Source organism: Lycium barbarum, chromosome 10, assembly GCF_019175385.1.
Source record: "Lycium barbarum isolate Lr01 chromosome 10, ASM1917538v2, whole genome shotgun sequence".
NCBI classification, from domain to species: domain Eukaryota; kingdom Viridiplantae; phylum Streptophyta; class Magnoliopsida; order Solanales; family Solanaceae; genus Lycium; species Lycium barbarum.
The window spans coordinates 105,347,530-105,361,231 of NC_083346.1; the positions used below are offsets into that span (position 1 = coordinate 105,347,530).

Consider the following 13,702-nt stretch of genomic DNA (forward strand, 5'->3'; position numbering starts at 1 on the left):
TTTTGATTTGGGATCCGATAAATCAAAAATACGGACTGAGTGCGCGAAACAGTTTGGCTTCTAAATTTAAATAAAAGGCCTGTTTAAATAACTTGTGTTAAAATATTGCTCAATATGAAATATGCAATCATTAATGCTCAGATAAAAAATGGCGTTGTAATAGCCGTGTAATAATATTTCGAAAATCCACAGTAAAATAAATACTATTATTTAATTATGCAAAGATAAATGCGATGCGTGTGCGTAAGCTGGTAAAATGTCGAAATGATAAAAAATTATGAATTATAATAATAGTAATAAATAATAATAATAATAATAATAATAATAATAATAATAATAATGATAATGATGGCTAGTAACTGTAATAGAATAATGAAACGCCGGTATTGATAAGAGGCTAGTAATTATAGTAAAATATATATATATTTTATTTTCCAAAAATATTAGAAGCGTAAATAGGTATTTCGGAGGAGAGGCGGGACAAAATTGGGTGTCAACAACTTGTCCCTCTTTGCCCGGTAATGATGAAAAGAGTTGTCGGGCAAAGACGTTGACTCAATAGCCTATTTTGTCCCGGCTAAAGGAAACTTGAGAAGATTATGACCGAAATCCGGTCTCTGAGTTGCCTACATATCCTGGGCTGCACGAGAATCACGTCAAGTGTAGTTCTGGGACAATTACGACACCTGAATGACTAATGAACCCCGATTGACGCGAATCTTGCAAACATTGTCCCAGTGTCGAATTATGATGACACTGGGTATTATGATAGAACTTGAGAATTCTAAAAATTGGATTGCTGGAATGCAAAAGAATACTTGTGATTAGAGACGAGTGTTCGAGGTAGATCTTTGACCCGTGTCGGGAAGTCTGATTATCTTTCCTGACAATTTGCCCCAGTTCGCTGCCGAAGAAAAAGTTCCACGATTTGATGTGTGATGCCAACTTCGATATTGTTCAAAGCCACCAGCTAAAAACAAATGTTAGCAATAAAGAAATATATGTGTAAATAAGACAGGGTTGGAGAAGTTACACTTGCAACCCCTGTTTCGAAAGTTGAATCCACATTCGGAGGTGGGTGCCTGAACTGAAATATAAGATACCCGCATTCGGAGGTGGGTGCCTGAACTGAAATATAAGATACCCGCATTCGGAGGTGGGCGCCTGAACTGAAATATAAAATACCCGCATCCGGAGGTGGGCGCCTGAACTGAAATATAAGATACCCGCATTCGGAGGTGGGTGCCTGAACTGAAATATAAGATACCCGCATTCGGAGGTGGGTGCCTGAACTGAAATATAACATACCCGCATTCGGAGGTGGGTGCCTGAACTGAAATATAAGATACCCGCATTCGGAGGTGGGTGCCTGAACTGAAATATAAGATACCCGCATTCGGAGGTGGGCGCCTGAACTGAAATATAAAATACCCGCATTCGGAGGTGGGCGCCTGAACTAAAATATAAAATACCCGCATTCGGAGGTGGGTGCCTGAACTGAAATTTGGATCCCCATCCACTTCTACAATACAAAAAATGTGAATCCACATCCACTTCCACGTCCGTATTATACGGTGTAATGAATAAATCCACTTCCGATAATAGGTGACCATGTCCGTATCCACCTTGAAGAAAGATAACTCCACGATTATGTGCCCTTGATCCATCGAGAAATTCCACGAGCTAAAACAACTGTTAGTGATAAGAATATGTAAATAGCTGGGTTTGAAAGAATTATGCTCACAGCTCTTGGTTGAGAAGATAAATTCATGTCCGCTGTTGCGACCAAAATTTTATGCAGAATGGAACAACATCCACCGTTTAGCGCAAGCTAAATTTACATCCACATTGAAGAATATTTGCCTTTTGCAGAAGGCTAACTCTTTGTTCACGTCCATAACTAAAATTTAAAGAAGAGTCAAATATGCGCCACATCTATGTTAATTGAAACCTGTCTCATCAAAGAAAAGTTTTGAGTTTAAAGAAAATTGGTTGACTTGTGCTTGTTGGGGAACTTGGCCCTTGAATTGATTTTTGCTTCGGTCGCGTCCACGCTCTTCGATGTCCCACCAGATATTTTGCTTTGCCCGGGAGTTTCAGTTATAAGTAATAAAAGTGTATTTTGAGAATAACGAGATTTGGATGACTTCGAAGGGAAATACTTAGTGGCTCTAATAGATAGAATGATTGTGAAGACTCGAATTTGAATTTATCAACATTTTTAGAAAGATATGGGCGGACTTTTATTTAGAATCGTCAAACATTTAAGACCACTTTTGTGCTAACTTCTAAAAATTGTCCCAGTTTCAAGTCCTGGAGGCACTTGGTTCTAAACGATTGAAAAGTGAGAACTTATAATGAAAGTTTTGGGAAGCGATTTGACCGATTTCAAAATTTGTCCCAGTTTCAAGCTACTAAGACATATGAATTTAAACAGTGGGAAGACCAAAATCTTATATAAAAATCCTTATGTATCTTATAGGAACCAAAATGGTTGGACAAACCGAAGATATTGAAAATTTTAAAATAGAAGGGCCGAACCCGCCTCGGGTTGCCTACGTATCCCAAAGGAATCAGGCCAGACGTAGTTCGTGATTAAAATAAAAACTTTTGAGGTTTTTTTTTTTTTTGAAAGGATGGCCGAACCCGATGTGGGTTGCCTAAATTGAAATTTAAAAATACCCGCATTCTGAGGTGGGTGCCTGAATTGGAATGAGCTGGTCGTGAAGAGGTAAAATAGCTTACTTGGTTTGAGAATCTGGCATAGGCAAAGTCTAACGAATCCCATGATATGGAGTCATATGTGGCGGAGTTTTGAGAAAATGACCGATTTTGAAGTACCATGTGACTTAATTCAACAACTCGTCGCTCCAGACGAGCAATGATCTCCAAATGTGTTTCTGGTTCATTAGAGGATGTGGGATCACTTGTGATCGATAAACTAAGAGATGGCTCAGATGAAGTGGTTGCATTGATCAAACTTTGCTCCATTTTAGAACGAGTCTTTTAGTTAACCAGGTGATTAGTGATGAGTCAGAGTCTGATTTCTTCCCTCTAGACCGTGTGAAATATGAATGTTCCGCCAGTTCCCCTTTAGCACAAGTCAACCCTTTTGTTTTTAAAAATAAGTTTGAAAGAAAAAAAATAAAATAAGAAAGAAAAAAGAAAAACGAGTCATTATACGGTAAGGACATGTTATTGCACATAAACACATTATTGCACATAATACATCGTGTTCTATAATGCAAGAGACCTCTTTATGCCAGAGGTAGGCCTAACGAACATTTGAAGGACAAACATGTTTTTTATGTATCATTCCATAACTCTTCCTAAAACTAATTTACAAGAATAATAAAAATTTATTACATGTCAATTAATAATACAATTCAAAGTTAATCTAAGATATCTAATACTTCATCTCCACTGATTTCCTTTAGTTGTTTTCAACACTCCGGCATTAATTGGATGCTCCACGACAACCTGCAACAAAATGTGAGTTTTTCCTGAAATATTTATCTATAGAGTACTAGGTCCACATATTCCACATATTTGTCCTTCAAATAATGCATATAGATAGTGAACAGTGTCACTTAGAGTCATAGACTCATTTGGACATTTGGTAAGGTTTACTAATGAACTTAATACACCAAGGGTATTAAGCCTCCTAGGTTTAAAATGATGCATGTCCTTACAAGGTTTTGGTTTTCGCTCTACCTAGATAGACTAAGAGTGGTTTTCATTATTATATTTTTCATGTCTATCATTATTGTTCGATTGGTGAAGTGAGATTTTTAAGGATAGACATGGTGATTTAGACCAACATTCTATGATAAAGGGTATTCAACTTCTTTCCTAAAGATGTGCTAGAACCTTTAAAGACAGATATTATAATATAGATAGGAGGGAGCATCAACTAGTTGATACTTCTAATTAGTTACTCGTGTTCGGATAAGAATGAGATTTGGATAATGTCAATATGTCTTAAAATACATATAAATTTATTAATTTAAAAAATCAGCTCTCAAATTTGGCGATGTGATACTAATTCTTCGTTTGGTTGACGATATTACATTATCTGTGTAAGAATTTCATTAACCTACTTATCATTAATATTAAAATAATATGATATGACTTATTTGTCTTTTTCTAATATACTCTTTTGTTTAATTTATTTTTAAATACCTCTTTCTTTCTATACCTCTTTCTTTCCAAATGAAACTTTCAACAAGTAGTTATTTAACGATTCAAACATCAACTTTGCTCAATAGAAACTCTAAGAGTGATTAAGAACCCTTCAACTCCTGTATGGATGCTATGATATATATTCTCCTCCATGCTCCATCCGAACTACTATCTAGTCTTTGATACCCCGATTGCTGTGTATATTAGATTCTGGATAACAGTCTCGTGTTTGGTTGTATCTTCTGTCATCTATTTATTTCATGTATTAGCTAATTATACCACTGTGTAATGAACTAATGGAAATTCATTTATGATGTTAACGATTATATTGTGTATAAAAAGAGATCTGAATTATTTTAACTTTATATTGGATGTACTATAACCAATGATCTCAACTTTAGCACAATTGACACCACTAAAAAATTTCTATATTCCCACTGATTTCCCACTGAAAAATATTTAGTGGCTATTTCCCACTGAATGTCGGTGGGGAAAACCTAAATAATAATATTTAAAACACGGAAAAATTAAACAATTTCTCAGCATTTCAATGAAAATATGTTTCCCACCATACATTTTCCCAGTAAATTAGTTCGGTGGGAAAATCACGTTTTATAGTAGAACAAATTTCCTGCTGAACACCGTTGGAAAAAAAACTCTATTTCCAGCAGTGTGCTAATGGATGACATCCGTCCGAGTTGGAAGACATGAATAAGCCTCCAACACTGGCTCCTTATTTACGCTTCTCAAGATGCACATTTGAACTCTTTAGCATTTTAAGGATTCAAGTTTACCAAGTGGAAACGGTTTTATCGCTAGCTGTTGGTAGACATTAATGAAGGAAGAAGATGAAGTGTTAGGGGATTTTTTCAAAACGGGTTTGGGTTAAAGGGTTGGATTATAAGTGATTTCGGTTTAATAACATGTGCACCAATAAATTATTATGATTTTTTTTTAAGAGAGATGCAAACAACAGGTAAAAAATATGAATGAAAATTGTTTCATATAAATTTTATTAATCACAAGTCTTTATATAGGCACATAAATAAAATAGTAGACTCCTCCTAGAGCAAAAGTATTAGACCCTTACTAAAATAAAAAAAGAAACCTTCTATTATATCAACTATTAGACTTCTCCTACAACTAAACAACTAATTATTCTAGAAAATTGTATCAGTAACAGATGCAAAATCCAACATAAATTAGTGCCGCATATTTAATTAAAATTTTTATATTTTCCACATCAGATTCTGTTGGAAAGAAGGCAATGTTGAGCTTAAATTTAACCTTAAGGGCAATAATTGTCCAATAGGTGAAAGGAGGGCAATTTTGAACCATTTCTAATACATTGAGAATATTTTTGACCCTTTTCGATTGTTTATAATATGTTTAATCATGAGCTGATTGTTTCCTTACAAGCGATTTCATCAACAGACAGCTTAAGCATCCACCCGTACACCTTACCAAATGAAAACTACTTCTCAAGTTAAGAATGTTTGGAGATAAAGAAAGTTGGAAAAACCTAATCCCTAGCCTTTTCTTCTATAACTAACTATTTACTGTGTATTTTAATTGGACATATCCACCTTTTGCTTACTCAATTTTTTCTCTTTTTGACTTGAATTTTGTGTAGATCCATACTCCATCTTACTCTATTCTTCTCCACTTTTTTTTTTTTTTCATCGATCAATACGAGAATATGTTCACCAATGGAGGTTCATATATAATTTTTTTTTTTTTTTTATTCCTTGCCACCCTCGAGTCTATGATGATAAGTCCTACGGGAACATAACATATTCTAACTCATTCATGAATAAAGCTCTAACAATACATGTTATGCTGCTTAACTAGTCTCCCAAAGATCAGTAAATATAAATCTGAGGTCCTTAATTAATTGGAATTCTTAGCTAGTTCTAGTGAATGTTTTGGTATATTTTTTTTATGGTGTTCTCTTTATTCTAATTTAGATACTTGCGTTTGAATATGATTATTAGAGTGAGAATTGAAAGTTATTGCACTTAAATAAAAGTGGATCTAAAAAGTGAAGATAAATTAACTTTATGAAAAAAACAAGTAAAACTTACTCAAATAGCTACATTTTAATTGCTTCTAACAAGTTATAGCTATAAGTTGAAGATTTACAATTCGTAGCTGTTTTTGGCTGTATTTCAGTTGAATCTCGCGTTTTTGAAATACAGTGAAATACAGCGAAATACAGCACGGCTGTTGAGTAAAACACGACTATATTTATGGCAATAAAAATCTTTTTAAATTATATGGTAATTTGTATTAATGGTTCCATGATTCACGCAAACCTCATGAGGTTCCATTACAGCTAACGCCTGTCAATCAAAATCACTCCATTCAAAAGTTTTTGAATTCAAAAAAACTCAACATCTTCTTTTCCCAGAAATACAGTAAAATTTTCTTTCATCTTTGAAATTTTTGCAACAATCTGATTCGAACTAATAAACTCTATAATTTACGAACGAGTGATTTTACATTGTCGTAGTGAAGAACAGTTGAAAAATTCGATTATCAACAAGGTAATTTTGATTTCATTCTATTTTTTTTTTTGAAATACAGTGAAATACCTGAAAATACAAAGTCGGGTTGAGTAAAAATAGGCTATATTTTTTGAACAAATTCTTATTTTTCTTTTTAAATGGTAAGTTAAATTAAATCTTCACGCATAGCGGCTGATGTTTCAATAACAGCTCACGTCTTTCTCTCCCCCTATTACTCCATTCCAAATAGAAATACGCGGAAATATATTGAAATGCACATAATCAATGGCAAAAATAATACAATGAAAATATACTGAAATTAGATAAAACACGGTGAAGTACACATAATCAATGGCAAAAATAATTAAATATAAACATAAATATACTGAGATATATTGAAATACACATAATCAATGGCAAAAATAATACACTGAAATATACTGAAAATTAAATATATTGTTTGTTAATACACAGAAATACACTGAAATATACTAAAACATTTTATCAAACACTTGGTGGGCATGAAGCTCCACAACTCTCAACAATAGTGTTTCTACACCAACAACCTATTCTCTTGCTCCTAGATGATGCAACAATATCATATTGTTATAATCAATACTATTCTTCATCACTCATAAGATAAACAACACCACATTATCAGCAAACATAAGAAGGATTTTCCTCTTCTTTTGGCCCATCCATGAAGATTTAACAGACAAATTGTTATGGCTGAGCTTCGACCATTGGCTGGAGATCCTCCACTGTTTTCCTTGTTGCTACTTCCTCTACCAGCAACAATAATCACGACAACCATGTTTCTCTCTCCAAATTACTCTATTCCAAACTTTTAGAAATACTTCCAAATACAGAAAAATATACACTGAAATACAATGAAATATGGTTGATTGTTTAAAAAATATAAAATTGTAGTATGCGTATATACAATGGAATACAATGAAATATATCAAAAAATGTTTCATAAATTAGAAATACATTGAAATACAACGAAATATACTGAAATAGTACAGTGAAATATAGTGAAATATATTGAAACATTTTATCAAACACTTGGTGGGCATGAAGCTCCACAACTCTCATCGGAGGTGGAGTATGCGTTGGATTCATACCAGAGGAGCGGTAGAATAGCGTCATTATCAGCGAGAGAAGGGAATTAGCAATATTTTACAAAATCATCATCGCCTCTTTCAAGCCACCAATTATACTCACCAGGCACCAGTACCACTTCCACCAACTCCACTGGCAACATTCAATGTTCAGGCAGAAGCATTAAAAAAAGAAAAGAAAAAAAATAAAAACCCTTTGAACAATATGTAACAACAATGAAGAAATTACACGGATTGCCCTTCAAAAGGAGCTGAACTTTAATTTTTGCATTTCAAATGACAAATAAGCTGTTTATAATACTCCCTCTGTTAAAACAAATCTGGGAGTGAGATAGGTAACGAAGAGAGAGAAAGAGAAGGGTGTAAGAGATAAAGAAGGGTGAGATCTCATGGACCTTGTATTTAGGGATAGAATAGTTAATGGACTGTTTATTTCGGAGATAAGGAAACACATTAATTGAAATATAGTTGGGTAGCTATGAAATGTAATTTTAGAATAATATAGCTGCGAAAATTAAATATTAAATAAGGTAGTTATTATTCATAATTATGTCTTAGGGATAGCTATGACAAGTAAATTTTTCGAAAAAGAAAAGGCTGTGAAGCTTGAGGCCTGTTAACGATTAATTAAGTAATTTTTACTTGGCATAGCTTACTATGTTACATATTTATGGAACATAACTATACTTTTTAATAATTAAGTTTAGTAGCTATAATATTATATTTTTACAACTTATAGCTACCCACTTTTCTACCAATTAACTTACCACTCCCCACTCCCCACATTCCTATTTTTTAGCTACACACTTTCTCTCTCCCCCCTTTTGTGTAGATCCATACGTTTCTAACTCCTCATCTCCCCTAATTTCGTGCTTTTCAAATCAGTTTCTGATTTCTTTCACTTCTTTTTTTTACTCTGTATTAATTGCTCATTAATTTCAACCTTTTACCCCAAAAATTCAACTCTATTTCCTAAAATATGTAAGATTCTCTGTTATTTTTGCGTTTTAAACGACAAATATATATATATATTTGAATTCATCTGTTGAAATATTGAATTCAAGTTGAGTTCATAATTGAGGTAACAACGTTTTCATTGCAACTTTTTTATTTTTTTTTATTTTTCTGAAATTTTGAAAAATATAGTCAAAATATATGAAAAATATATCTGAAATAAGTCAATAGAAACAAGAATAAGTAATATTGAACATATTAATCAAAATATAATTAAAAAATATAGTCATAATTGATGTAGCAACGTTTTCACTGCAACTTTTTTTTTCTGAATTTTTTTAAATATAGTCAAAATATATGAAAAATATATCTTAAATATAGTCAACAGAAACCAGAATAAGTAATATTGAACATAATAATTAAAATACAATTAAAAATATAGCCAAAATATATATGAAAAACAACTAAAAATTTCAGAAAAATAAAAAAAATAAAAAAAGTTGCAATTACACGATGAAACGTGTAATTCAGTTGATGAAAAAATCAAGCTTTGCATGATTTATGGAACATTAAAAAGAGATTTTTTTTTTAGTTATATTTTGGAAAAAAATATGAAGAGAGTTTTTGAATTCAAATTTTATGTGAATGATTAGATGTTGAATGAGATATGTGATTAGATATGGGAGAGAATGAGATTTGCGTGATTTATGGGACATTAAAAACAGATTTCTGTTTAGTTTTGAAAAAGATTTTTTTTCCCTTAAATAGAGGCATATTTGCTCAACAGTTTCGTGTATTTAGTCTATATTTTGGCTATATTTATGCGACGCGTCCAGGACCTAAATATAGGAAAAACCAGCTACGAATTGTAAATCATGAACTTATAGTTATAGCTTGTTAGAAGCAGCTAAAAGGTAGCTATTTGTAAAAAATTTACATTAATTAATTATTTCATGAATCGCAAAATTATCTTCAGATCAGATTCAACTACATCTCAAAAGGGTTAAGAGTCAACTTATTTGTTGAGCACTTCTTAGCAAGTAAATGCAGGTCGAGGTTTTAAACCCATAAATAGCATCTCTTATATCCTCAGCTATATGTGTAATACCGCATCTAACCAATAACATCCGTCGTTTATTGTGTTTGTGCAGCCTTTAGAATATATATTTATTATCCTTATTCATAAAAATATTTATCTAAACTAACATTGATCTCTTCTTAAATGTATCACTTAATTAATATTCTTTCCTTTCCATTTAAGTGTTTTAGTTTGATTAGGTACGTAACTTAAAAAATAAGAGAGACTTTTGAATTTTGTGATTTTATACTAAACAAGTGTCTAAAGCAAACTTACCCACTCCAACTTCAAAATTTCAAATAAAATGAAAAATATTTGATTTTCATGGCCAAACGCCTACTTAGAGAGTTACCAATATTAAAAGACATTCTCTTTTAAACAAACTTAAAAAAAAAAAAAAAAAAAAAAAACATTGAAACGCAGGAAGTATTCCACTAATTGGAATAGGTATATCTAAAAATATAGTACTAGTAATAAGGGACTTCTTGTTTTACAAAATTGTCAAAACATTTTGAAACAAATACATTTCACTGTAACGACTAATGTTTGGGATCAAATAAAGTCATATTATTTCCCAAAAAACACCATCCTGGAAAAAATAATTGAACTGCGATTCCATTTGGATCTGTAACGAATCTCTTGCAAAATGAAGCAATTCAAAACTTGGATTAGAAGGTAACACAACTGTACTTGTTGTTCTGTTCTATGTAAGTAATAACATGACCAATTAATTATGGCAGACTAAGGAATCGAAATTTCTTTTAATGCTATATTCTATTTTCTCTGCTCCAGATTTGAAAATCGAAATTATAGCAGATTAAGGAATCGAAATTTCTTTTAATTTTATATATCTATTTTCTCTGCTCCACCAGATTTGAAAATCACAGAGAACCCGCTCTTTAACGGCTACTTCATTATAATAAAATCCAAATTGACACCGACCACAAACCTTTTTCCAGCCTAGCTTTCCCCATATTTCAGATTCTTGAAAAAAGAGAAAAATGACAAAAATAGTCCTTAATGTTTATGATAGGTTGAAAATAGTCTCTTAAGCATGAACTAAACAGTTTTTTTCCTTTAAGTTTGCTAAAAGTTAACACTTTTAATTTTCATTAAATATTTAACAATTTATGTATCGTTGGATTAGATGGAAACAGTTGGGGAAAAAAGCTTCAACCATATATACTAAGAAAGTTCCATAAAATCTTAAAAGATGCAACACAAAAAACTGACTAGACACTAAAAAAACATATAAAATAGCATAAATTACTCTTCAAAATGCTACATTAGACTCTAGAAATAAACCACAAATAGCAGAAACTACAAAAAATGTACCTCTTAATGTGAGTTCCCACTAATTTTCTTTTTTTCATAGTTCACATCAAATCCAACTGACAGAATTCGGTAAATATTTGAAAGAGATTAAAAGCGTTAACTTTTAACAAACGAAAATAATCAAAGTTGCTCAGTGCATACTTAAGGGACTATTTTAAACCTGCGCTCAAAAATAAGGGACCATTTTTGACATTGTTTCCTTGAAAAACACCTTTTTAAACCAATAAATTGCTCCACACAGTACCCAAGAAACGCTAACAGATAAATTCCAAACAAAAACATTCTTCAAATCTCAAAAGTTAAACATTCACTCAAGTGAGCTTTCCCTCTCACATTTTCAATTTTCAGACTTGGAGAAAAAAAGGGGTCAAAAAAATGCCTAAGAAAAGTTCCCCTGTTTTCCAAAAAGTTTCTAATCTATTAAACATATCCATTTTCCTAGCAAAAATGAAAAAACCCATAATCCCAAGACTAATTTCTCTCAAAAGATCAAAGAAAATGAAGAAATTTAGTCTCCTAAAGCATTACAACTATGGGTATGTTCAAGAATATGAGTTTTCTCCTTCAAACACACCATTACTTCAGTACTATAGTAGAAAAAAGTCACTCACAAAACAAAGGAGTTACAAAGATTTTTGCTCTGTTTTATTTATTACGAAGTGTTTGGGAATGGCGAATGACGGAGAAGAGAAAAGGAAGTATCCAATGTTAGCTTCAATGGAAGATGTTAGACACTTTTCAGATTTTGGTGAGGAAGATGATGATGATGATGATTATTCAGTTGATGAAAGAGCTGAGAAGTTTATTGAAAAGTTTTATGAAGATATTAAATTGCAAAGGCAAGAATCACTTTTGGAACAGTTCAATGCTTTGATTGATAATTGATGAAAGCAGCCAAAATGAGTTTTTATTTTATTTTTTTATTTGTGTGTGTGTTTCTTTGAGGTTTTTTTTTTTTTTTTTTGTGGATTTAAATTGGATTGTGATGATATTCTTTTGATTTGTTTTTCTCCACATTGGTTTTAAGTGGCTGTGGGGATATGTTGTTTCTTCATTTTTGTAATGCAGTTGATGCTTAACGAGTTTGTTAGTTGGTTCTTTTAAAATTTGTCAATTGAAATAGATTACTTTCTCATTTTATACACGGTGCTTTGAAGAAATATGAACCCAGCATTACTTTCTTCTTCTTCCTCTGCCTTCTCATATAAGGTGAAATTATTATTTTTTATTATATCGCAGATGTTGACAAAAAAAATCTTCTTGTCTTTTCGTATATTTACTTTTTTATATTTTGAATCTCTTTATTAAAAATGCTGAATTCGATATCGGAGACAACATAAGCAAAGTTACCACAAAACTGAAGAAATAAATATAGCAAGTTCTTTTGCATTTCTTGTGATACAGCAAATTCCAAGGAAACTTATCTTCACATTTAAGCTGCAGTGGTACAAACAAATGAACGGACCTTGTTGGAGCTTAACGGGTCACAGGCAAATATGGCAAATTAATTACGCTGAAACTTCATTATTGGCGAACAATTGAACACATGAGTTATGTCGTTCCGGAAGATCTCTTATTGAACAATTGGTAACTTGTGAAACAAAGCAATTCAGCTGAACTTTATGAACAATTGTACCAAAGTTATGCTCGCGTTTGATATCACTTGTATGAACAAGGCTATTTTGCATAAATTTTTAGCGAGGTCAAAAGTTAATCATCGACATGAAAGTATCTTATTTGTGCAAATCTCTCTTTTATATTTGTCATAGTGTTATTTCATGATACTGCAATGTCAGTGGCGGAGCCAGGATTTGCAATAAGGGATTCAAAATATGAAGAACTAAACACATGAAGAGCCAAGAGAGTTCAACATCTGCTATCTATACATAAAAAATAATTTTAACCATATATAAACAGTGTAATTTCTTGCCAAGGGGGTTCGGATGAACCCCTTTAGCTGTATGTGGCTCCGCCCCTGCGCATTGTGGTTTTTATATATGTCATGGTGTCCATGGGCTAGTAGTCAAACACTGTCAAACACTACTAAAAAACTGTCAAAAATCAATGGACAAAAAACCGACGCACTTCAAACCGACGGAAAATCGACGCAGTGAGTCGGTTTTTTGCATTTTATTTTTTTTAATTATTTTAATTAGAAAACTGACGGACGACGTCGGCTTTTTTGGTAGAATTTTGAAAATATATTTCCGCCAAAAAAAACTGACGTCCCACGTCGGTTTTATTAAAAAAAATAATAATAATTAATATAAAACCGACGGATGACGTCAGTTTTATTTTTAAAAATATTTTAAATAATTTGCAATTCATTTTGTTTTTTTTTAAAAAAATAATAAACAATTTTTTTTTAAGAAACCAACGGACATGGTCGGTTTTTTTTTTCGGTCAAAATCTGGTCAATATGCGGAAAAAACCGACGGACAGGGTCGGTTTTGTCCGTCGTTTTTTTTTTTTAACAAAATGGCAGATGGGTTTTATTCCCATTTCTCCTCCTCTTCCCAAAT

General features: G+C 32.2%; 1 protein-coding gene across 1 annotated transcript; it reads left to right on the plus strand.

Annotated features, from left to right (window-relative positions):
* The first annotated feature begins 11,371 nt into the window (after positions 1-11,371).
* Positions 11,372-12,286, plus strand: LOC132614738 (uncharacterized). Its single transcript, XM_060329256.1, has one exon. The coding sequence runs from the start codon at positions 11,556-11,558 to the stop codon at positions 12,063-12,065; it is 510 nt and encodes a 169-aa protein (XP_060185239.1). The 5' UTR covers positions 11,372-11,555; the 3' UTR covers positions 12,066-12,286.
* Positions 12,287-13,702: the final 1,416 nt, after the last annotated feature.

Excerpts from the sequence above, each read along its gene's own strand:
- LOC132614738 (XM_060329256.1), top strand. The coding sequence starts at position 11,556 with ATGCCTAAGAAAAGTTCCCCTGTTTTCCAAAAAGTTTCTAATCTATTA.